This window comes from Mobula birostris, chromosome 21, assembly GCF_030028105.1.
Source record: "Mobula birostris isolate sMobBir1 chromosome 21, sMobBir1.hap1, whole genome shotgun sequence".
NCBI lineage: Eukaryota > Metazoa > Chordata > Chondrichthyes > Myliobatiformes > Myliobatidae > Mobula > Mobula birostris.
This window is the reverse complement of record NC_092390.1, coordinates 32845329-32872322: the sequence shown is the minus strand read 5'-3', so window position 1 is coordinate 32872322 and position 26994 is coordinate 32845329. Positions and strand designations below refer to the sequence as shown.

At 39.0% G+C, this 26994-nt stretch overlaps 1 protein-coding gene and 1 long non-coding RNA gene across 2 annotated transcripts in view; one reads left to right on the top strand and one right to left on the bottom strand.

Annotated features, from left to right (window-relative positions):
- Window positions 1-1534, top strand: part of LOC140185703 (uncharacterized) — a 46631-nt gene extending 45097 nt beyond the window's left edge. The window contains exon 3 of the long non-coding RNA XR_011882698.1: window positions 767-1534. This is a non-coding gene — a long non-coding RNA (uncharacterized lncRNA). The remainder of the gene's footprint in view (window positions 1-766) is intronic.
- papss2b (3'-phosphoadenosine 5'-phosphosulfate synthase 2b) overlaps window positions 1-26994 on the bottom strand; it is a 91952-nt gene that overhangs the window by 27196 nt on the left and 37762 nt on the right. Inside the window, exons 3-7 of the mRNA XM_072239248.1 lie at window positions 13633-13868; window positions 11996-12134; window positions 10298-10416; window positions 5565-5678; window positions 1014-1125 (exon numbers count right to left, since the gene is read on the bottom strand). Coding sequence (XP_072095349.1) covers window positions 1014-1125; window positions 5565-5678; window positions 10298-10416; window positions 11996-12134; window positions 13633-13868 — 720 coding nt within the window. The remainder of the gene's footprint in view (window positions 1-1013; window positions 1126-5564; window positions 5679-10297; window positions 10417-11995; window positions 12135-13632; window positions 13869-26994) is intronic.

Here is a 26994-nt window from a genome sequence, read left to right as displayed (position 1 = left end):
TAAATTGTTCCAGCTGCTACCATCCAGGAAATGGTACCACAGCATAAAAGCCAGGACCAACAGGTTCCGGGACAGCTTCTTCCACCAGGCCATCAGACCGATTAATTCACACTGATACAATTGTATTTGTATGTTATATTGACTGTCCTGTTGTACGTACTATTTATTATAACTTACTATAAATTGCACATTGCACATTTAGACAGAGATTTTTACTCCTCATATATGTGAAGGATGTAAATAATAAAGTCAATTCAATTCAGCTGCTGTTATAATTATATATTCTACAGTTCTTTTTGGATTTTATTTCATACTCTTGACTTTAAAGTATCTATTTTTCCACTCCCTTTTAGCTATCTTTCCATTCTGTTTGGCATCAGCCATGGCTGTGCGTGGCCCTTGCGCAAGAAGGTTGGAGAAAGATCAAGGCACTTATGAGCAGCAAAGGAAAAATTCAGGCTTACACTGCAGCAGAGTACAGATTGTGTTTTCTTCTTGAATTATGCTACTTTGAATAACAGAAAGGTCCCAGTACTTACTCTTTATAAATATCTCTACGTCAGATTAACTGGTCATCTTCTCGTTGCTATGTATGGGATCATGCTAAGTGGAAATTGTTTGCTGCATTTACTAGATGGTGTTGCTAACTATACTTCAAAAGTACATTAATAGCAGTAATGGGATAACAGCGTCCTACTTGCAAAATCTAAAAAAAGCGATGACATACCAATGTCTCATCTTCTTTTGTTTTTGATCATTATTCCAGCTATGAAAATGGCAAAAGAAGACAGGGCAACCTTTAAACAGTATGGAGTGGAAGAATGACACACTTGAACTTGGCAACAGAATTGCAGTGAACTTATCCTGGTACCTGGTATCTAAAGGCATGAGATCAACTACAAGTGGTGATGCAATGCACATCTCGACTATAAAGAGTGGTCTCTACGATTGTAATGTTAAGGGCTACTGGCATCACTGATAATGCTCAGGAATCTGTGGTCAGTGATTCTTACCGTCCAGCAGCATCCCAAAGTGCAGAACTTGCAGGTATTCCTTTTCCCTCATGAAGCCTGAGAGGGGGGTTCCCCAACCTTCAGATAAAACTTGCACCCACTGCAGATCCAGCTACAAGAGAACAAATCCTTAAGTAAATCCAATGTGCTTCCTCCTTATTAACGTGGTGATTCCTTCAGCAGACAGAACTCTGTCAAAGGTCTATTCAATGATAGCAAAATCCTGAACTTGAGTGTGAAATAACTCTCAACACCAGTCTAGAAGAGTGTGACCCAAACAACACTGAAGAAGTTTAACATTACCCAGGCCAGTGCAAACCATTAGATCAACACCCCATGCATTGCTGCAGACATTCAGCAATGCAGGTAGAATGCATGTATTAGATGCAACACAACTATCTACAGCTTTACATTGAATTCAAGAACAAAGTACAAAAGTAGAGCTTTAAACCGAAATAAAGGCTATTAAATAAGAGTGAAATGCTGATAGCAGATTGTGAAATTAGACTAAAAGGTATAAATACAGCAAATATTTACAAAATTATTTCATAATTTTCAATAAATATACATTGAGAAATATAAGTCCTTGAAGAATATTATGGTTAAGGATATTAAATAAAATAAAGCTTGTACGTTCTTTAAGAAAAAAAGTAAAATTTAAAGACCAGAAAGAGATACCAGATATGCTATATTGATTATTCTGTTGTACATAATATTTATTATAAATTACTATAATTGCACATTGCACATTTAGACAGAGATGTCATGTAAAGATTTTTACTCCTCATATATATGAAAGATGTAAGTAATAAAGTCAATCCAATCCAATTCAATTCAGATATGCACAAAGAGTGAGGAAAATGGAAATAATTCAGCAAGAAATGTGAAAACAAATTGGGAATAATTCTTGTCAAATGATCTCTTTCTTTGTTATAAGAAGCTATAGGAAATATAAGAAATGCTAATATGTAAGAGAGCAGCATAGGGCTCCTACAGACCGACTATAAGAAGATTTGTTGCAACTTAAGGGCTTTGGCAAGACCATAACTAGAGTTTTGTGTACATTCTAATCCTCTGCGCACTAGACCCAGGAGGTCAAATCAGGAGTTTCCCAGAGTAGTGTTCTTCAATGCACTTTCCTCAACCGTCATAAAACGATTTGAGGTATTTGCTGATGACTGGTCAATGTTCCATTCCATTCACACGTCCTCAGATAATGAAACAGCCCTGAGTGCATCCAGCGAAACCCAGGTAAAGTGGTAGGTACCTTGTGTGCCACTCAAGTGCAAGGTAATGGCTATCTCCAATGAGAGAATCACACCAACAGCTATCAAGACATTTAATAGCTTTACCTTTGTTGAGTCCCCATTATCAACCTTTTGCTGAACCACCACTGATCGGAAACATAACTGGACCAGCTACATAAATATCATAGCTACAAGTCCAGGTTTGAATCTGGTTGAACTGTGGTAACACATTTCACAAAGATCTGCCATCATCTACAAGGTTTAAGTCAGGTGGAATGCAGAGTCATGCAGGCAGAAGGGATTATGGTAATTAGGCATTATTAACTTGTTTCATTTGACACAACATCATTGTCTAAATGGCCTGGTTTTTTTCTGTGTTCTGTGTTATTGCCTTCCAATTTTTTTTACAAACAGAGACTTCAAAGACACTTTTCAAGATTTCGCCCTCAGCAGGATGGTTGTAACACTATACTCTGCCTAAATCCAGAGCAAATGTTTTTCATCTATACATTATCTCATTTAAACCCACTAGGTTGTAAATTATAATACATAAGAAAGCCTTTTTTTGCTATTGTGGAGTGTCAAAGGAAGTCTTTAGGGTGCCATAAGAAGGGAATGGGAAATCAAGTGCTATCTTGGATCTGGTCCTGTGCAATGAGACAGTTAAAATTAGTGATTTTGTAGTTAGGGATCTGCTTGAAAAGAGTGATCACAGTATGATTGACTTTCTCATACAAATAGAGGGTGCAATAGTTCAATCTAAAACCAGTATATTATCACTAAACAAGGGAGAATACAACTGGACGATGGAGGAGTTGAGTAGTGTAGATTGGGAACACAGGCCATATGGTGTGATGATTGAGAAACACTTCCAAAGAGGTTTTTTACAGTGCTCAATAAAAGTATATTCCAGTTAAAAGCAAAGATAGTACGGGTGGGGAAGCCAGCCATGGATAACTAAGGAAATACAGGAAGGCATCAAACTAAAAGCTCAAGTATGAAAAGTCACCAAGAGTAGTGGGAAACTGGAAGATTGGGAAAACCTTAAAAAGCAACAAATGACCACTAAGCTTGCAATAAAGAAAGGGAAGGTAGATTATGAAAACAAACTAGCACAACATATAAAAATGGATAGTAAAAGTTTTTATAACAAAGTTGGGGGTGATGTATTGGCATGGATAGAGGATTGGCTGACCAATAGAAAGCAGAAAGATGGGATACATGGGTCTTCTCTGGTTGGCAATCAGTGGAGAGTGGTGTGCTGCAGGGGTCGGTGCTGGGCCTGCAACTGTTCATGATATGCATTAACGATCTGGAAGAGGGGACCAAGTGTAGTGTATCTAAGTTTGTTGATGACACTAAATTGAGTGGAAACACAAATTATGCAGAGGATACGGAGAGTTTGCAGAGAGATTTAGATAGGTTAAGTGAGTGGGCAAGGGTCTGGCAGATGCAGTACAATGTTCATAAATGCGAGATCATGCACTTTGGAAGGAGAAATGGAAGATCAGATTGTTATTTAAATGGTAAAAAATTGCAGCAAGCCACTGTGCAGAGGGTCTTGGGAGTGCTTGTGCATGAATCACAAAAGGTTGGTCTGCAGGTGCAGCAGGCAGTCAAGAAGGCAAATGGAATGTTGGCCTTCATTGCTAGAGGGATTGAATTCAAGAGCAGGGGTGTCATGCTGCAACTGTACAGGGTACTGGTGAGGCCGCACCTGGAGTACTGTGTGCAGTTCTGGTCTCCTTACTTGAGGAAGGATATACTGGCTTTGGAGGTGGTGCAGAGGAGGTTCACCAGGTTGATTCCAGAGATGAGGGAGTTAGACTGTGAGGAGAGACTGAGTTCCCTGGGACTGTACTCGCTGGAATTCAGAAGGATTAGAGATCTTACAGAGACATATAGAATTATAAAGGGGATATATAAGATAGAGGCAGGAAAGTTGTTTCCACTGGTAGGTGAGACTAGAACCAGGGGACATTGCCCCAAGATTCGTGGGAGTAGATTTAGGACGGAGATGAGGAGGAACTGCTTTTCCCAGAGAGTGGTGAATCCATGGAATTCTCTGCCCAGTGAAGCAGTGGAGGCTACCTCAGTAAATATATTTAAGACCAGGTTGGATAGATTTTTGCATTGTTGGGGAATTAAGGGTTATGGTGAAAAGGCAGGCAGGTGGAGTTGAGTCCACGGCCAGATCAGCCATGATCTTATTGAATGGTGCAGCAGGCTCGACAGGCCAGGTGGCCTATTCCTACTCCTATTTCTTATGTTCTTATGATGGGGTTGGAGCAAGGAGATGGGAAGGCAGTGGGAGAACCTTGGAGTTGGGGTGAAGATTACAAGTAAGGAGACATTTTGGGCTCAGCAAACCAGATGTGATGGGAGTCAGTCCTTGAGCATTGGAAATGTCGATCATGACGTCCCTTAGGTAGGGAGATGATTGCAGGCAGTTGGTAGTTAGTTGTCTATCAGGTGGGTCTTTGGTCAGTCAGGAAGATACCAACTCAAGGAGGTATGGTAGGGGTATAAGCAGAATTGAAGGCCGATGATGTGAAGAAATGTACTTGTAGTACACAAAATCACACTTAGAAAAGTGTTACCACATACCAGTCAAACTTTGTACACCCATTACTGTTGACCACGTGACAGCAATCACCATTAGTAGTGATTTCAAGCCTCAGAATGCTTCAATCCGGCACACTGCCACATGTTTGAAGCGAACCATTCCTGAGGGGAAGCAACCGGCTGAGGGGAGTCTGGATTCATCATTCTTCTGTGCCTTGGCTTATCTAGTTGCTCCGCTACGTGCAACTGGAGCAACATGGGCAAACTTGAAAGTCAAAGTTATTGTCATGTGCACAAGTGCATTTGTGCACAGGGACAATGAAAGACCTACAGCAGCATCACAGGCATGTAGCATCAAATACACAACATTCACATAAAAGCATAAAGTAAACACCAATTACACAGGAAAGAACACAAATAGAGCAAAAAAATACCCAAGTCCATTGCAGGCAAAGTGGTTATAATCTTACTGTATCAAAGTGGCAATTAGGGTTGTGCAGGTTGGTTCAAGAACCCAATGGTTGAAGGGAAGTAGCTGTTCCTGAACCTAGTGGTGAGGGACTTCAGGCTTCTGTACCTCTTGCCTGATGGTAATTGTGAGAAGATGGCATGGCCCAGATGGTAGGGATCTTTGGTGATGGAAGTTGCCTTTTTGAGGCAGATACTGTATGGTGGGGAGGGATGTGCCAGTGAGCCTCAGTGAAGTAAAATACTTTAGGAGCAGGATGACAAGTATTACCTGTGTTATCTGTAGTGCAGGCAGAACCTGGGCTGCTTGGCGAGCCAAGTCCAGCTTGTTTTCCAAAACAAAGAGTTCCTTCACTTCTTCATTTGCGGCAGGAGGAACAATGCCCTTTAGAGAAACGATAAACATATCTGTCACACAGTCTGCTGGCCCACTTCCCAAAAAGTCAGAATGCTTCTCATTAATGTGCCTTTCAAGCTGGATTTTGTATATGTGTCCATGGAGAGTGAGACCACTTAATGATTGTCATTAAGCTGCTTACTCTTTTATAATAAAATACCATCTCACAGGCCACAATCAACATTATTAGTGTGGCATCTGCTGCTCCAGGACATTCTTAAAGAGAAAGCTGCAAGACCCACATCAGAGCCACAGAATTTGCTGTCCCTTCACGCACCTCACTCCCTTACCAAATACCTATTTAGTTTATGTGAATCTGCTGTTGTAAACTTACTCTCTAAAACAATCCCAGCCTTAAACAGCAAAGCCCCAAGTGTTGACAGGGATTTACATGACATAATGCTGTCAAATGAGGGCCCCAAAGAAGTTGGATGAAATACATGAGAGCTAGCTACTGTATACGATGCATCAGGTTTCATTTGCTGTCCAACGCACCAAACTGTGGCTAGTTCTGAATGTACAATACCAGCACATTCAGAATCTATTAAGAATCAATGAAACAATCAAAAATTTTTAAAAAGACAGAACAATTAAAAACAAAAAAAATTTATGCAAACCCATTAATTCAAAAGATTGTACATTCATGATTATGATTTCTTCTTCTTAATTGAAATGAATGGAATTGCTCTATCTGTATGTGTCACTGTTCTGTCAACGAACCTCCCCAATGTTGGAGAAAAGGAACAAAGGGACTTGGGAGTCCTTGTGCAGGATTCCCTAAAAGCTAACTTGCGGGCTGATTCATTAGTAAGGAAGGCAAATGCAATGCTAGCGTCCATTTCGAGAGAACTAGAATATAAGAGGAAGGATGTAATGCTGAGGCTTTATAAGGCATTAGTCAGACTGCACTTGGAATATGATGAACAGCTTTGGGCCCTCTATCTAAGAAAGGATGTGCCAATATCAGAGGGGTTCCAGAGAAGGTCCACGAGAATGATCCTGGGAATGAAAGGGTTAATGTATGAGGAATGGATGGAGCTTTAGACCTGTACTTGCTGGCGTTTAGGAGAATTGGTGTGGGGTGGAGGTTGCGGTTTCAGTGAAACCTGTTGAATGTTGAAAGGCCTGGACAGGGAGAAGAGGGAAGGATGTTTCCTACAGTGGGTGCGCTTCTTAGGGCCAAAGTGAACAGCTCCAGAATAGAGTGACGTCCATTTAGAACAGATATGTGGAGGAATTTCTTTAGCCAACAGGTGGTGAATCTATGGGACTCATTGCCACAGACGGATGTGAAGCAATTGGGTATACTTAAAGAGGAGATTGATAGGTTCTTGATTAGTAAGGGTATCAAAGGTTATGAGGAGAGGCAGGAGAAAGGGGGTTGAGAGGGAAAATAGATCAACCACGATAGAATGATGCAGCAGATTCAGTGAGCGGAATTGTCTAATTCTGCTTCTATGTCTCCCAGTGTCATTGTCGGAGAATTGCACACGTCTCTGCTCTGAAGCTGGGCTTCATGTTCCCATCATTGTCAGAGAATCGCACGTGTCTCTGCTCTGACACTGGGCTTCATGTTCCCATCGTTGTCGGAGAATCGCACGTGTCTCTGCTCTGACGCTGGGCTTCATGTTCCCATCATTGTCGGAGAATCGCACGTGTCTCTGCTCTGACGCTGGGCTTCATATTCCCATCGTTGTCGGAGAATCGCACGTGTCTCTGCTCTGACACCAGGCTTCATGTTCCCATCGTTGTCGGAGAATTGCACACGTCTCTGCTCTGACGCTGGGCTTCATGTTCCCATCGTTGTCGGAGAATCGCACGTGTCTCTGCTCTGACACTGGGCTTCATGTTCCCATCGTTGTCGGAGAATCGCACATGTCTCTGCTCTGAAGCTAGGCTTCATGTTCCGATGGGAATCTTGAACTTGACGGTGCTTAAGCAGGAACACAACGGCAGATTGGCTACTAACTGTTCACCTTTTCCAGCAAGAAACAGTCTGGTAACTCAACTGAAACAGCAGCTGGAAGTGCTGCGTGGTTGTGTTGGAAGAACTCGTTATGGATTCTTGTGTTCTGTATTCTCATGTGGACACAGCAAGTCATCATGTTTGTATAAGATACATCTGAACAAATGTGATGTTGGGCTTCTAAGCCTTCTCCTTCGCATTACCCTAGAATTATGAAGGGTGGCTTCGTTTCCTGAACAAGAACTGAAGTGGAAGCTTTGACTATTGATAGTTAAGACTGCTCACATATTTGTTTATTGCACCACCTCATAATGGTCCAAGACACAATGACTCAGGTTCACAAGCTCACTTCTCAATTGTTCTAAATGGATGAGTGGATGACCAGAGATATGGGAAGAAAGAGCAGATGTTACATATGTCTGAGAATATCAATGGTCATAAGCACTGGCATATACAGTCAGTGTGTGAGTGCATGCACATTTGCAAACACTGATAGAAGGGGTCAACTACGAGTTAGCAGGCGTTAGTTGTAAATTTTTGTTCCTGGGTGTATAATCCCAACTACCAGAACAAAGTCAGGAATTCAGATGCTTGCCCTATAATTGTCTAACATATATCAAAATGAGGCAAAAAATTCAAAGCTTAGTCATACTTGGCGTCTTGTTCTATCCACATTTTCCAAGGGCCTGTTTTGTCATTTTGTATATTCCTTCTCCCTTCGCTCTAGTTATATAGGAAAGTATTTAGAAACATCGGACAAAGAGGTATATTCCCTTTAACGGTTTCCTTCTCAGTATATTTGTAAAATGTCACTTCCAAGCTTCTTTTCTCTTATTACTTTCTGTAACTTTTTGACTCTTCCCAAACCTTTCCCAGTTCCCAAGAATGTCACATATTTTACATTATTCTAAGTCTTTTATTTTAACTTAATACTGCCAAATATATCATTCACCAACCACAGGGAACTTAAAGTCTTCGGCCAAAATAAATCCTGCTCCTTGAAACTTTTTCATCTTTATCATCCTTCTTGTTTGTACAGCTCTTGTTGCCCTTTAGGAAACTTTTGCTCACATCACATTGAAGGAACTCTCTTAAGAAACTCTTCGATAGGCCCATGGATGATGGGCACCACAGTCGCGTAATGGTCAGCACGTTGCCAGAGTGCTCTGGAGTTCAGAGTTCAATTCTGGTCCTGGTCTGTAAGGACTCTATGTATATCCTCCCCATGGAAAGTGTGGGCGTCTGATTTCCTCCCACAGTTCAAAGACGGCCCGGGTAGGTTAATTGTCATTGTAAATTGTCCTGTGATTAAGTTAGGGTTGATCGGGTTTGTTGGGGGTTGCTGGGGCGGTGTGGTGCAAAGTGCTGGAAGGGCCTATTCCACACTATATCATTAAATAAATAAACAGGGAAATGGGGGAAGGGTTAGATTGATCTTAAAATAAGTAGAAAGCTCAGTACAACATTGTGGGCCGAAGGGCCTGTAACGTGCTGTAATGTTCTATGTTCTAATTGTAAGTCCCTCAGCATATCATGAGGAGGTGTTAAGTTGCTGTCCAAGTGGAAGAAACTTTCTCCTTCTCATTCTATTTACATTTCACATTGAATTGTTGTGTATGTCCAGTCTTCGCTTCAGATTTTTAGATGCTGTGTTCCATCTTACACACAAGGAAGTGAAGCTGCTTATTCTTTGGGGTAACAGTGCAGTTTAATTTAAATGGACATGAAGAAATGGATGGTTGTGTTGAATTATTTGCAAACAGTTCCAGAGGAAGAGTGGGTATTGTTCTATATCTCCTGAATCTCGAAATGGCAAAGCATCTTATCCTTCATTTCTTGATGAAAGGTGCAAAGAATATGAAAGGTATTTTTGATTTTAATGTTGATACGTGGAAGGAATTTAAGGAAGTAGCTTTTTAGAAAACAGTCCCCATCCTTGCCAAACATAATACCCATTACAAAACAGCTCAAGGTTGAAAGTAAATGTACCATCAAAGTACTTACTGTATATGTCACCATATATAACCCTGACATTCATTTTCTTACAAGAATTTACAGAAAAAGGAAATACAATAGAATCTTATGAAAAAACTACACATAAACAAAGATTGATAAAAACCAGTGTGGAAAAGAAGACAGATTATGCAAACAAAAATAACACTGGAAGATTTTTAAAAATTATTTGTGAGATTAGCTAAATTCTAAAATATCCATAATCCACTTTCAGACAAAGAATCAAGACAAAACAGATTTTTTCATTGTGACTTTCTTTGCTTTTCAATCAAAGGAAATATATGGAGATTTCTTTGCTGGGGCACTGGGGAAACAATATCTGAGCTGTAAAGTGAAGCTTTATGCATGTACTGTAGGCCAGAATGGTATCCCACACTGGCTTTGACCAGAGAAGATGGATTCTCATGGACATTAACTTTTGAAAGTAGCTTAAGATTTTAAATACAGTTTCGCCTTTCCCATGTGATAACGAGTGTCAATGGAACAGAGAATTCTGTGGCCTTGCTTGTTGGCTAGGAAACCCTCGGCAACAGTCTCCGGTTGGTTTGATTGTAGAAATATTAAGGTGTCACTTTCGTCGCAGGAACCCAGTTATAACTTCCAATGACACAGGGACTTTTCCACTTACCCTCTCTTCCAAGAGCTCCACCAGCTGTTGGATGCATTCATTCACAGATGTGAGGTTTGTTTTCAGCACCAACTCAGAACTCTCAGGCTTCTCATACTCTGAATCAATTCCAGTAAATCCTGAGCAAAGAGACAGCATGAACAGAATAAAGCTGTGGAGCTAAAACCACGATGCAAAAGATTGCTTTTACCAGTCTTCAGGTTTTTACATGTGTTGGATTGAAGTGTAGTATTGTTATTTTCCTTATAGTTTAACATTCCTCTGCTTGCTTGAATTCCTATATAATCACCCACATACATGTCATTGTTCAGTGAATTTTCCAGTAATTTCAGTATAGTTGGTTCTATACTTTTCTAGAAATTTCTTAGTTTTCAGTAGCAGGTGTCACACTGCATGAATCTGGCTATTATATAGGCTAATTGTTATCAATGGAATTTCTGTTACCCCTAGTCTGGTATGAGTATAAAGCATGACTACGCTTTACTCTGTCTTTTGTTTTGTTCTCTCGCTGCCTCTTCGTGTTCTGCTTTGCTCTTGTTACATTTAATAAAATAATTGTAGGCAACAAGTTTGATGCCTCAGTCTTGACTTCCAAAGAACTTTTGGATCACGAAAAATCAGGTTCCAATATATGCCTTAAGGAGAAGCCTAACACAGAACATTCAAAATATAAAAAGGTGCCTCCAACTGATTATGGACTTTAGAAAGGGTAAGATGAGGGAACACACACCAGTCCTCATGAAGGGATCAGAAGTGGAAAGAGTGAGTAATCTCAAGTTCCTGGGTGTCAAGATCTCTGAAGATCCATCCTGGACCCAACATACCGATGCAGCTACAACGAAGGCATGACAGCAGCTATAGTTCATTAGAAGTCTGAGGAGATTTTGTATGCCGCCAAAAAAAATCAGAAATTTCTACAGATGTACTATGGAGAGTGTTCTAACTGGCTGCTTCATTGTCTGGTATGGGGGTGGGGGTGGGGTACTGCACAAGATCGAAATAAGTTGTAAACTTAGTCAGCTCCATCATGGGTACTATCCTCTGTAGTATCCGGGACATCTTCAAGGAGCAATGCCTCAAAAAGGTGGCGTCAATCATTAAGAACACCCATCACCCAGCTCATGCCTTGTTTTCATTACTACCATCAGGAAGGAGGTACAGAAGCATGAAGGCATCCACTCAACGATTTGGGGACAGCTGGTTGAGGGACCAGGTGAGATCGTCTGTTACGTGCACTCAGAGAAACCTAGTGTTCCTAACTCTCCACAGAGGAGCCATATGTGTGCGGTGCAGACTGAACCATCCGAAGCCCACAACCATCTCTTTGGTCTTGTCCACGCTGAGACTCAAGATGTTGTGCTTGCACCATCCTACCGGCCACTCTGCCTCCTCTCTGTACGCTGTATCATCGTCGTTATTTATGAAAGCAACCACTGTTACGTCACCAGTGCAGTCAGGGGTCAGCAGCGAGCTGAGCACGCAGTCCCGGGGAGTGACAGTGCTCAGTGTGCAAAATGAAGACTGCCTCACCACAGAAGATGAAGCTGCGAGTATTCTCAACGGAGAAGCACACAAACAGCTGGCCACCGATGATTCTAAATTAGTAATTCGCTGCGCTAAAGATCTCATAATACAAGGGAAAATTTATCTGGTTGTATTAGCACAGGAGCATTTCCTATTAGTGTGAAATATTTATACCTTTTATCTCTCCAGCTCTGGCCCTCTTGTAAAGACCTTTCACATCACGACTTTCACAGATGGCTAAAGGAGCATCAACAAAGATTTCAAAAAATGGAAGGTTGGAGCTCTCATGAATCTTTCTTGCATTTTCACGATCCTGAAACATATTAAATTAATACTATTAGTCTATGATCTGGCTTTCAGAGGCGACCGATACATTAATTCCTTGCTTTCTTTCTGCCAGGCTGCCTTAAGATGCTATTATGTTCTAGTCAGCACACTGGCATTTATTCAGCTGTCTAATACATAAGGTTTTATTAATCCTATTCAGAATCATCAATGAATAGTCTAAATGACCTTTTGATTAAATATGCTATTGTTAATAAATTCAACCCTAATCCAATTATTTTTATTATAATAACTGTGTACTTTTGACATCTCCTCGATTTTTTACCAGAACATTAATGTGACACTTGTAAGGGTTTTAATAATGAAGTTATATATTTGTGTTAGTATCAAAATAATAAAATAAACTATCTGAAATTAAATACATAACTGAAAAATTATTTCTTCCTGTTTAATAACTCCCCATTGAGGGAACCCAGATTTCTCCATGGTCTAGATCAGGGGTTCCCAACTTTTCTTATGCCATGGACCCCTACCATTACCCGAGGGGTTGGTGGACCCCAGGCTGGGAACCCCTGATGCAGACAGAAGCCATTTGGCCCTTCAGGCTTATGCTGACTCTCAGTGTGCTCTCATTAACCTTATTCCCTCCACTTATTTTTTCTTTCTTACCTCAATTCTTCCCTGCCTGTCTTTTCACTGGGGGCAATTTATTGTAGTTAATTATCTTTCAAACAAAGAACATCTTTAGGATGTGGGAAGGATCTGGGAGAATTCCACTTAGCCATGGGGAGAACATACAAACTCTGCACAAAGAGAACCAGAGGTCAGGATCAAACCCAAATGCCCTGATCTGTGAGGCAGTAGACCCAGTCATGAAAAACAGAAGGTACACATACAATCACACCAATCAAACCTCTTTCATCGTCATTTATTATAAATGGGACTTAAAATGTAAATAAAAAAATGATGATCCTGGCACTATTTAAGGAAATTTGATCTTTTGTAATATTAGAACTTGCTTCTGCAAAGTTGTGAAAAATGAAGTTAAATGGTATCGCTATTTGACATAAAAAAAACAGAATTTTTCTTTTTCAGTTCACAACATACAATACATTTCCAAACCCATCACCTAAAACTGTGGTCCCTAGTACCATTGTGCCCTTTTCTGTTTTGTTCAATCTTCTGGTCACACTGAAGGTATCTTCTGTGATTCTGCGATGGGACACCCAATTCTGCAGGCAACAGTATCAATATCCCACTTTTCACTGATTCCCCAAAAATGTATTTATTGAGATATCCATTCCCTCTGGAGAACCTGCCCTATAATCACAATGATTCCAAGACTTTCAAGATTGAGTTTTGTTCCATTCAACGGTTAACGGTCTTGTGCTGAATTGTTATGTTGTCTTGAAACAATGACAGCTAACAGCCTTGCTTTAATAACTGTCTGTTCATTTATCGACACACTAGAGATTAAAATTAATTTACATAAAGGAACACAGCAGTGACAAGCAGCTTATTATTACCTTGGTAAATGGAGAGATGAAACTAGTGATACAGACAAGACCAGCATCTGCAAACAGTTTGGCCACCTCAGCGATACGCCGGATATTCTCCTCACGGTCCTCGGAAGTAAAACTAAGGTTTTTGTTTAGTCCTTGCCTAATGTTATCTCCATCCAGAGAGTAACAAGGAATGCCATGGGTAACCAAGTATTCTTCCAGTGCAAACCCAATGGTGGTCTTTCCAGCTCCTGACAGACCTAAAGAGAGAAAAAACTGACATTGATCCAGTGTAGATGGGCTTCTTAAAATTCCCAAGCCTTTCAAGAGATGTCAGCAGTAAACAACTTCACATTAACACATTTGAATTCCAAGGCTTCTTAATTAATGACTTTGCTTTATTAATTGCTCTGCAGAATAACACTACTGGGAAGCAGAGAGAGATTATAATAGAGAATGAAAGAGAATAAACATCAAAAGAGAAAAAAGTTTGGTGAGAGGACTATTTGTTGTTGGAAGTTGGCATGATAAAGGATGCCAGAAGGATGGGGTCTTCTTGATGGAAAGCACCCAGTCAGAACGAAATGGGAACAATATCTCAAGCTTCATTATTCTTAGCACTGGTGCTGCCCAAGGCCGTGGGCTCAGCTGACTGCTGACCCTGTACTGTACTGTCAGATCCAGCTCAACCCACATCACCAACTTCGCTGATGATACAACAGTGTTTGGTTGGCCTCATCGGCAACAATGATGAATCGGCAGACAGAGAGGAAGCTTGTCAAATGGTGTGAGACCAACAACCTGAGTCTCAACATGGACAAGACAAAAGAGATGATTGTGGACTTCAGGAAGATGTAGGCTGATCACTGTCCACTGCACACCAATGGCTCTACTCTGGAGAGAATAGCAAGCACAAAACTCCTTGGTGTGCTCATAATGGATGATCTAACCTGGATCCAGAACACCTTCTCATTAGTCAAGAAGGCACAGCAGCATCTACACTTTCTGAGGGACTGGAGCACGTAAGGCTCCCCACCCCTATTCTCACAACTTTCTACAGGAGCACCTTTGAGGGTGTCCTGTCTGGTTACATCATTGTGTGATACGGAAGCTGCAAGGCATTGGACCACAATACCTTACAGAGGATAGTAAAAACCACTGAGAGGATCACTGGGGTCTCCCTTGTCCCTATTTGTGACACTTACCAGAAGTGCTGTATACAAAGGTCTTAGTTGTATACCATCGAGGTCTTGACACTAGTTCAGCAAGCTGTTTACTTTTTACCTGTGCTGTGCACTGCATATGCATTTTGAATTATATTTTATTAACTTATTTGTGGTAATACTTTGTTTTAAGTGCCGTGTGTGATATACGGTGCCTATAAAAGTATAAAGTATCGGCCGGATACTATCCCCCGGAAGTTTTCATGTTTTATTATTTTACAAGTTTGAATCATAATGGATTTAATTTGACTTTGTTTGACACTGATCAACAGGGAAAAAAAAACCTCTTTTGTGCCAAAGTGAAAACAGATCTCTACAAAGTGATCTAAATTAATTACAAATATAAAACACAGAATAATTGATTGCATAAGTATTCACCTCCTTCAAGTCAGTATTTAGTAGATGCACCTTTGGCAGCAATTACAGCCTTGAGTCTGTGTGGATCGGTCTCTATCAGCTTTGCACATCTGGACACTGCAATTTTTCCCCATTCTTCTTTACAAAACTGCTCAAACACGGTCAGATTGCATGGGGATCGTGAGTGAACAGTTCTTTTCAAGGCCAGCCACAAATTCTCAATTGGATTAAGGTCTGGACTCTGGTTTGGCCACTCCAGGACATTAACTTTGTTGTTTTTAAGCCATTCCTGCGTAGCTTTGGCTTTATGTTTGGGGTCTTTGTCTCGCTGGAAAACAACTCTTCTCCCAAATCACAGTTCTCTTGCAGACTGTATCAGATTTTCCTCCAGGATTTCGCTGAATTTTGCTGCATTCATTTTACCCTCTACCTTTACAAGCCTTCCAGGGCCTGCTGCAGTGAAGCATCCCCACAGCATGATGCAGCTCCATGGTAGGAATGCTCCATGGTAGGAATGGTGTGTTTTTGATGATGTGCGGTGTTTAGCTTATGCCAAACACAGCGTTTAGTCTGATGGCCAAAAAGCTCAATTTTGGTTTCATCAGACCATAGAACCTTCTTCCAGCTGACTTCAGAGTCTCCCACATGCCTTCTGGCAAACTCTAGCTGAGATTTCTTGTGAGTTTTTTTTTCAACGGTGCCTTTCTCTTTGCCACTCTCCCATAAAGCTGTGACTGGTGAAGCACCCAGGCAAGTTGTTGTATGAGCATTCTCTCCCATCTCTGCCACTTGAGCTTGTAACTCCTCCAGAGTTGTCATAGGTCTCTTGGTGGCTTCCCTCACTAGTCCCCTTCTTGCACAGTCATCCAGTTTTTGAAGATGGCCTGCTCCAGGGTGATCTACAGCTGCAGCATATTCTTTTTATTTCTTGATGATTGGCTTAACTGTACTCCAAGTGATAATCAGTGACTTGGAAATTTTCTTGTAACCATCTCCTCACTCGTGCTTTTCAATAACCTTTCTCGCGGAGTTGCTTGGAGTGTGCTGTTGTCTTCATGGTGTAGCTTTTGCCAGGGTACTGACTCACCAGCAGTTGGACCTTCCAGATACAGGTGTATTTTTACCACAATCAATTGAAACACTTAAACTGTACACCAGTCATCGCCATTTAACTAATCATGTGACTTCGAAAACCAATCCACTGCACCAGTGATCATTTGGTCTGTCCTATTAAAGGGGATGAATACTTCTGCAATCAATTATTTTGTGTTTTATATCTGTAATTAACTTAGATCATTTTGTAGATATTTATTTTCACATTGACACGAAAGAGTCTTTTTCTGTTGATCAGTGTCAAAAAAGCCAAATTAAAATCCACTGTGATTCAATGTTGTAAAACAAGAAAACATCCAAGGGAGGGTGAATACTTTTTATAGGCACTGTATATGTAGCTAGGGTGCCTAAGACTCGTGCACAGTACCGTATTTGTCAACGTGGAGCGGAGAGCAAGTCTGTAAATCTGGCGGATGCAAAAGATGTTGGGAATGGAATGGGTGGAGTGCTGCGGGATGGGAGTGGGACAGTTGGCAGAGAAGGTGTGCCAGGAGTATGGTTGGCTTAGGTGGAAACATATCTAGCCCTGACACACCAGGCAAGGTCATTTAATTCCAAGCAGTTGGTTTATTGATCATTCCAGAATTTTTCTGGTCCCTGTTTTCCAACTATTATTCACTCTTCCCACTCTTAGTCCTCAATGGGGATCCACATCAGAATCAGATTTATCGTCATTCACGTTTGTCATAAAATTAGTTTTTCTGCAGCAGTAACACAGTGCAATACATAAAATTACTACAGTACTGTGCAAAAGTCTGAGTCACCATAGCTATACATACGTGCCTAAGACTTTTACACAGTATGTACCTGTACCCTTCAGTCTCTCTATCCCAGAACATTCTCCAGGGCTCTACCAATTACTGAGTAAGTCGTGTCCTGATGGAACTTATCAAAATGCAACACCTTGTATTTGTCCGAGTTAAATTCCATCTGTCATCCCTTGGCCCACTTCCCTAGCTCAGCTGGATCCTGTTGAAAGCTGAGATAACCTTCTTCACTCTCAACCATGCCACTAATTTTCATGTCTTCACAAATTTACTTACATTATCATCAAAATCATTAACAATTATGAGAAATGAGAGAAGACATAATGGTGATCCCTGTGGCATGTCCGCTGTAACAGCCCTCCAATCTGAATAACAATGACCCACTATCAATCTCTGATACTTTTAAGCATGTCAATTTTGTATCCAGTTGACTAGGTCACCCTGAATACCGTATAATCTGACCACCTAGACAAGCCAACCATGCAGGACATTGTCAAAGGTCTTGCTAAGGTCCATGTAAACAATGCCTATTTTCCTGCCACTGTCAATTCTCTTTGCATTTTTCCAAAAACTCAATCAGATTGCGAGACACTGCACCACCATGAACCATTCACACTGACTTGATGACATACGTGAGAATTTCACTTTTTTTTCGATAATCTCCTACTTCCCACGCACAGACCTGCCAGCATTCCCTTATAAATCTTGGTCTTTTCGAATGCTGGAAGATTCTGTCTCTCAGAATCCCCTCCAATGATGTAAAGCTCACTGGCCTGTAGTTCCCTGGCTTGTCCTTGCATCCCTCTTTAAATAATTGCACAACTTTGACTATCCTTCAGACTTCCATTAGTTCACCCGTGGTCAAAGATAATGCAAAATCTCTGCCGTGACGCTGACAGTTTCTTCCCTATTTCCCACAAAGTCTTCGGTGCACCTAATCAAGTCCTGGGGATTTATCGACCTTAATATGCCTGAAGACCTCATACTCCTCCTGGGTTGTAATCTGAATATGTTCCAATACATCGCTATTCAATTCTCTTAATTCCTTAGTTTCCACAACCCACTCCATGATAAATACAAAGGAGAAAAATGCTGCCCTATTTGCTGTTTCCAGCATTTTCTGGTTTTATCTCACATTTCCAGTGTCCACAGATTTATTTTGATTCCCAGAAGCAGTACATTCTTTCCAAGCACAACTCTGCAACAAGAGGTTGGGGTATGGAACTGATTGCCTGGCCAGTCAGATTAGTGGAAGGTTCTTGAATGGGTGTGTAGAAATATGATGTACATTTATGAAGCTTGTGCATATGTGCAGTATGGTTAGAAAGCTGAATCACTTGGCTTCTAGCTGGCCTTTGTGTCCCTGTGCTTTTTAATATTGCCTGCAGGTTTGAGTTTGAAGTGCATGTTCATGGCAAACTGGCAAAAATGATACAAGATCAATTAAACACCACAGCAATAAGAGATTATTGGGAATAAAGTGAAATGCTTGTGCATGTCACCAAGTCAGCGTGAATGGTTCGTGAGTGAGTGGAAACTCACAACAGCTTCCTTTAGCTTTGACATATGCAAGGATTGGGTTCAGTCCATAACAAACATGACATTGACAGCAGGAAAGGTAACTGCAAAGAAAAAGGCTTGAAAGAAATTGCAACTCTCTTGATACTAGCCCTCAAACAGAAACTGTATATTGTAAGAGGAGGAAGAATATGATGGCTGCCAGACTCAAACTGGTTCCACTGGAAACCTTGATGCAAAGCACTGTGGATGTGAGCCTTGCAGTTCCTACATAGATGCAGGCATGTCTTTCTTTACTGCAAGTAACACAGGAAACCAATGCTGATGATCAGAACGTGCTAGGTTTGGCATGTAAGAACATGTTTATTGGACTCAAACGGATTCTGAACTATGTACTTCAATAGCAATTTTTTTTTTAACTGCATGGAAAGCAAAGGACGTTTTGTTTAGAGAAGAGGTTACAGGATCATTTTAATCCTAACCCTTCAGAAGTTGTGGAGATCGACAGATCTAATCATCAGCAGGTTGAAGGATGTCTTGGCAAGTGAGATTTTGGCACATTAGACCACATACCATAGAATTTCTTTCACTGGTATGTTCAGCGAATGAATGTAGTCGATCTGAATTCCTGATTTAGTCTAAGGTGTAGCCTATAGTCACATGCTGATAGCAAGAACCAGAGTTCAAATGCAGATTGTATCGTTCTGTTAAGAACATTAAGAATGGTGTGAACTGCTATTTGCCATAGGTCTGTCAAATAAAACAGCAAAGGGCTTAATTTATCTCAGCAAGCAAATTTACAGCCTGAAGCACCTTCAATTACTCCAAAAGACTGAGGTTTGGTAAAATACTGAAAGGCTTTTATTTGCTGTACAATACGATCTCCACAGTGAGTGTCTGCCCCCGGACTGAGGGGGAGGGGCAAGGCGAACACCCTTATACAGGACCTGTGGGAGGAGCCACAGGGGCAGTCAGCAGAGGGGTGTGTCCAGACAGGCAACCGAGTTACAACATATATACATGGTTTACCACGCAGCCAAAGTAATTCTGTAGTGTGATCTCTTCACAGAGGGCAAGTTTTGGCAATATAACAAGCCTATGCAGTACTGAAGCCAGGATGAACAATGAGAATTAGGGGGGGCGTCACGTGATGACGTGGGATTGAGACGTGTAAATCCAGCTCTCCCGCAACAAATCAGTAAAGTACCGTTTAAATAAAACAAAGTTGGTAAATATTTTCTCAAAACTATTTATAAACTTTGTAAGACGACTTTATGATATGCCTCCTAAACTGCAACAAAAGAAGTCTGCTTTTGCGAAGCAGCCACGAGACGGGAAGAAAAAAGGGCCTACGATGGAGCCTCGGACTCAGGTTGGATCTCCTTCGGTAGAACAGGGAGCAATGGCAGTGGTAGCGGTTTCTCCAAAGAAGATGCCGGAAATGCGCATGCGCAAATCGACACAACTCAAACTACAAGAACCGACAGCCACTGCAATTGAAAATGACTCAGAGTCAGAATTGGATTCTGCAGAGAACACAGATGAAGAAGAGGAGGAAGAATTGGAAGCGAGTGGAAGTAAAGGAGATGATAGAGACATAAGAGAGGCTCTATTGCAATCAACAGCTGAATTAAGAAAAGTAAGAGAAGAGCTTAGAGATACGAAGATGTCCTATAATAAAGTTTAGGAAAGACAGGACAAAATGGAAAAGAAGCTTCAGGGGATGGAAAGAGAAATGGGGCTTATGAATGATAAAGTGGAAAAAACAGAAAATGATTTGCTTGTTTGGAACTCGGAAAGAAACCGACTCTTGGAGAAAGTGGATATGTTGGAAAATTTCAGTAGACGTAATAATATTAAAATTGTTGGTCTTACAGAAGGTATGGAGGGAGAAAAGCCAATAGAATTTTTTCAAAGATGGATTCCGGATGTTTTGCAAATGGGAGAGGAGGCTCGACCAATTGAAATTGAGCGGGCACATAGAGCTCTAAGACCAAAACCAAAAGATGACCAAATCCACGATCGATTTTAATAAAATTCTTAAGATTTCAAGACAAGGAAAGGATTCTACAGGCAGCTGCTCGAGCTGCCAAAGATAGAAAAGGGCCATTGATAATTAAAGGGAACAAAGTTTTTTTCTACCCTGATATAAGTTACGAACTTTTGAAGAAAAGGAAGAAGTTTAATCCAGTGAAAAAAACCCTATGGGATCATGGTTATCAATTTATACTGCGTTATCCTGCAACTTTGAAGATTTTTTTGCCTGGTGGAGAAAAAAGATTTTTTGATGACTACCAGTAGGCAGAGCAGTTTGTGCAAGATTTTCTGAATATTCAGCAGATACAAGAACAAACTCAGGAGAGAGAGATAGATTGAAGATGAAGATTGGGTTAAAGAATGGACTTGTTGAATTTTTGAAGCTGGATGAATATATAAATATATTATTAATTATATGAGGGGGGTAAGAAAGGTTAACACTGGAGGAAATTAATTGGGAATAGTAATACTAATTTTGTCTATATATATAACTTTTTTTGTTGCAGGGGAGCTGGAAGAAGCACTGATCGATTGCTACTTTAATCATGTGTGCAAGTGTGGCTTTTGCCGCGACCCGTAAAATGGAGGGGGGTAGTGTTGTGTATCTTTTCATTCACAACATTAGTGGGGGGGTATTTTGTTTTTTTTTTCTTTTTTTTTCTATCTTTTTTTCTTTTTGCCTGGAAGGTTGGGGGGGGGGGGAACACATAGCAACATGGTGAAGTTTAAAGAAATTCCCCAAGGAACTATGAGAGTTGAGAAGATAAGTAATGTTTTAGATTGGAGTAACTTTGTTAAGAATAATGACTAATTTATTGAATTTTTTGAGTTTTAATGTTAATGGGCTTAATGGACCAGTGAAAAGAAAAAGAATCTTAACATATATTAAAAAAATGAAGATAGATTTAGCTTTTTTACAGGAAACGCACCTAACAGAAATAGAACATCAGAAACTAAAGAGAGACTGGGTGGGTAGTGTTGTTGCGGCTTCATTTAATTCAAAAGCGAGGGGAGTAGCAATTTTGATCAATAAAATGTTACCAATTAGAATACAAAATGTAATAACTGATTCTGCGGGGAGATATGTGATTATACATTGTCAACTTTTTTCCGAACTATGGACTTTTATGAATATTTATGCACCAAACGAAAATGATGCAAAATTCATACAAGGAGCTTTTTTGAATTTGGCGGATGCACATGAAAAAATATTAATTGGAGGAGACTTTAATTTTTGCTTAGACCCAGTCTTAGATAGATCAACCAAGGCTGTTATAAAATCGAAGGTAGTAAATTTAACTTTATCATTGATGAAAGATTTAAATTTGATTGATATATGGAGAAGAATCAATCCTAAAGAAAGAGACTATTCGTTCTATTCCCATAGACATAAAACTTACTCAAGGATAGATTTTTTTCTATTATCAATGCATATTCAACACAGAGTGAAAAATATGGAATATAAAGCAAGAATATTATCAGATCATTCTCCTTTATTAATGACAATAATAATGGTTGATAAGGAAGAAGTGGCTTATAGATGGAGATTTAATTCAACATTATTAAATCGTCAAGATTTTTGCGATTTTATGAAAAAGCAGATTCAATTTTTTTTGGATACAAGTTTTCATTCAGTGGAGGATAAATTTATATTATGGGATGCGATGAAAGCATATCTTAGGGGCCAGATAATAAGTTATACGTCTAAAATTAAGAAAGAATATATGGCAGAACTAGATCAATTGGAAAAAGAGATTACAAGAATAGAAAAAGAATCTCAAAGATATATGTCAGAAGAAAAACGAAGACAACTTCTCAATAAGAAATTACAATATAATATGCTTCAGACATCTAGAACGGAAAAAGCAATTATAAGAACTAAACAAAGGTATTACGAGTTAGGTGAGAGAGCACATAAAATTCTTGCCTGGCAGTTGAAAACAGAACAAGCTTCCAAAACAATAAATGCAATTAGAACAAGGACAAATAAAATATCTTATAAACCTCTTGAAATAAATGAAACCTTTAAAAATTTTTATTCTGAATTATATCAATCAGAATCCCAAAATGATGTTAATGAGATAGAAAGGTTTTTATCACAAGTTTTTCTTCCAAAATTGAATTTGGAAGAACAGAGGGGATTAGATATGCCCCTTACATTAAAAGAAGTTGAAGAAGCTTTAGGATCACTCCAAAGTAATAAATCTCCAGGAGAAGATGGTTTTCCACCTGAATTTTATAAAAAATTTAAAGATTTATTATTTCTTCTTTTTATGGAACTAATACGTCAAGCAGAAAAAATACATAAACTTCCAGAATCTTTTTCAACAGCGATTGTAATAGTATTGCCAAAAAAGGACAGAGATCCTATGAAACCAACATCATACAGACCTATTTCTTTATTGAATACGGATTATAAAATAATAGCAAAAATTTTATCGAATAGATTATCTAAATATTTACCAAAATTAATACATATGGATCAAACAGGATTTATTAAAAATAGACAATTGGCAGATAATGTAACTCGGCTACTCAGTATAATTCATTTGGCACAAAAAAGAGATGAGAAGAGTATAGTAGTAGCTTTGGATGCAGAAAAAGCATTTGATAGATTAGAATGGGATTTTTTATTTAAAGTATTAGAAAAATATGGGTTAGGAACATCTTTTATAAACTGGATTAAAACTTTAAATTCTAACCCTAGAGCTAAAGTAGTGACAAACTCTCAAATTTCAATACCATTCCAGTTAAAAAGGTCAACTAGACAAGGTTGTCCACTATCACCTGCTTTATTTGTATTGGCGATAGAGCCATTAGCAGAACTAATTAGAATTGATCCGGATATTATGGGTTTTAGAGTTAACCAAGAGGAATATAAAATTAATCTTTTTGCCGATGATGTTTTGATATATTTAACAAACCCACAACATTCGTTACATAAATTATCTTCTAGATTGGATGAATATGGGAAGGTATCAGGTTACAAAATAAACTGGGATAAAAGTGAAATTTTACCTTTTACTAAAGGAGACTATAGTCAATGTCGATTAGTAACCCAATTTAGATGGCCGGTAAATGGTATAAAGTATTTAGGTATAAGACTTGATAATGATGTAAAGAATTTATATAAACTTAATTATTTACCACTATTGAAAAAAATTCAAGAAGATCTTGACAAATGGATGATACTACCAATAACATTAGTAGGTAGAGTCAATGTTGTAAAAATGAATATATTTCCTAGACTACAGTATTTGTTTCAAAGATTACCAGTACAATTGCCGCAGAAATTTTTTCAAGAGTTAAATAAATGTGTGAGAAAATTTCTTTGGAAAGGTAAAATGTCAAGAATATCATTGGAAAAACTGACATGTAAATTTGGGTTAGGAGGATTACAACTTCCAAACTTTAAAAACTACTATAAAGCAAATCAACTTAGATTTATTGCATCTTTTTTTGATGATCAAAAACCAGCATGGATTAAAATAGAACTAGACAAGATAGGAGAAAATAAACCTGAAGATTTTATATATAAATGGGAATCTAAATGGATACGGGAAAAGAAAGAATCTCCTATATTAACACATTTGATTGATCTATGGAATAAGATAAATGTTGATAAGGAAACACAGAAATCTCTATTAGCAAGGAGACCTTTGTTCCAAAACAGACTTATTCCTTTTACAATGAATAATCAACTTTTATATAATTGGTACCAAAAAGGGATTAAATTTATAGGAGACTGTTTTGAGCGAGGTATATTGATGTCATTTGAACAATTAAAGGATAAATATAAAATATCTAATAATACTTCCTTTTGTTACTTTCAATTAAGGGCTTACTTAATAGGTAAGCTGAGTCAAACAATGTTTTTGCCAAAGCCTAATGAAATTGAAATTTTAATTCAAAAAGGGAAAATTAAAAAATTTATTTCTTGTATGTATAATTTGATTCAAGAACAGACAATTAAATAAAGAATTCATAAGTCAAAGCAAAAATGGGAAACAGATCTGAATATTAATATTGATAAAACAAATTGGTCAAGACTTTGTCTTGACAGTATGACAAATACAATAAATGTTCGACTTAGATTAGTACAATATAATTTTTTACACCAATTATATATTACACCACAAAAAATAAATAGATTAAATTCAAATCTATCTGATAAATGTTTTCGGTGTAATCAAGAAATTGGTACTTTTTTACATTCTACTTGGTCTTGTTTTAAAATTCAACCCTTTTGGATAAATTTAAGAGTCTTATTGGAACAAATTACTGGAATTCAACTTCCACATAACCCTGTACTATTTCTATTAGGTGATATTGAAGGGATAAAACCGAAACTTAAATTGAATAAATATCAGAAAGAATTTATAAAAATTGCATTGGCAGTAGCTAAGAAGACTATAGCAGTTACTTGGAAATCTGATGCGTATTTAAGTATGGATCGTTGGAATAATGAAATGGCTAGTTCTATTCCACTTGAAAAAATTACTTATAATTTAAGAGATAAATATGTAACATTTTTGCATTTTTGGCGCCCTTATTTACAAAAGATAGGATGGCATATTTAAGTGCTCCGATAAAGATTTTGGTCACTTGGGAAAAGTAACGAATAATTATACCAAATTTATTTTGAATTCCATGGAGCATGTGGAAACCTTCCAATAACCAGGCGGTTCTTTTCTTTTTTTCTCTTTCTCTCTTTTTAGGTAGGACTATATATGGGGGGGGGAGGAGGGTTAAGGGGAGGGGGGGGTGGGTAGATTTTATCTTTTCATGTATTCTTTTTGAAAATTTAATAAAAATTATATTAAATAAAAAAAACAATGAGAATTAGGTTTAACTAATGGCAGCAGCAGAAAGCATTATCAGTTGCAAGTAAAATTATTGTTTAATTATCAATACATCTACAGATTCAAATATTCAAAGTGCATTTATTATCAACATATACAATATACATATTGTATATATACATATACAATAATACAATTATTTATATCATAAATAATACAATCTCGAGATTTGTTTGCTTAATAGGCAGTGGCAAAGCAAAGGACCCAAAAGAATGCAATAAGAAAATAAGACCAACTCCACAGTGCCCGCAGAGAAACAGGAAAAAAAACAGGAACAATAACTCAGCAGCAGATTACTCAGCTGTGGGCATGTCTACTTATTTTGCTATGGTGTGGTCAGAAAAGAATGGAGAACGACGTGAAATCATATTCATGTGGACAGCAACAGACGCAAAATGCCGGCGGAACTCAGCAGGCTAGTCAGCATCTATGGAAAAGAGTAAACAGTCGACATTTCAGGGTGAGACCCTTCAGCAGGGCATATTCATGTGGCGTCCATTGATACAGTGTCACAATGGGGGACGTTGGGAGCAAGGGTGGACCCAAATGCAAGACACATCTTGTGAGGTTAACTTAATTGAGTTTATTGCTCGATCCAAGGAGAGCAAAACAGAAGCAGGAATAGCGTACTGGACAAGGACTCAGGCCAAGGACTAGGCTGGGACTAAGGGTCTGGGCTAGGACTCAGAATCACAGACCGCCAGGGCCAGGACTTGGTACTTGGAGCCGCCCTTGTTCCCAATACCCCCCATTGTGACAGAACGCTCTCACCTGAACGGCTGAAAGCTGGAGACTATAAACTGCCGGTTCAGCTGAGAGTAAATTGCCTCCAATCACCAAGACCGAGGGACATGGGAAAACAGGAAACCAAAGGGAAACAGAGAGTCAACGGTCCGGATCGTAACATAAACAAAGTAAATTTAAAGGAACCCCGATCCGGACCATGACATACAGTGCTTAGAGCATCACAACGAACACCAATTAAATCACTAATGCTTGTTTCTACTAATCAATCAGCAATGACTGGCAACGATTAGTTCAGAAAATTGAAGCTATACTGGAAAGGAGTGTTCAGCATGGATGATTCAGGCTCGCAGTTGGCTACATCTGGGAGTGCGTGAATGCATGCTTAAGAATATTTGTGTGACTTGTACAATATAAATTTCCACAGTAACCCAGGTGCAAACTGGTCTACTGGAAGCCCCACTTCGTCCCAGTGCTTTGAAGAATAAATTGGAAACAAAGTTCAAAGATCAAAGTAAATTTATTATCAAAGTACATGTCACCGTATACAACCCTGAGATTATTTCCTTGTGGGCACCTTCAATAAATCCATAATGAAATAATAATCATAATAGAATCGATGAAAGACTGCACCAGCTTGGGTGTTCAACCAATATGCAAAAGACAACAAACCGTGCAAATAGATAAAGAAAGAAATTATAATAATTAGTAAGTAATAAATTACAAGAACATGAGATGAAGAGTTCTTGAAAGTGAGTCCATAGT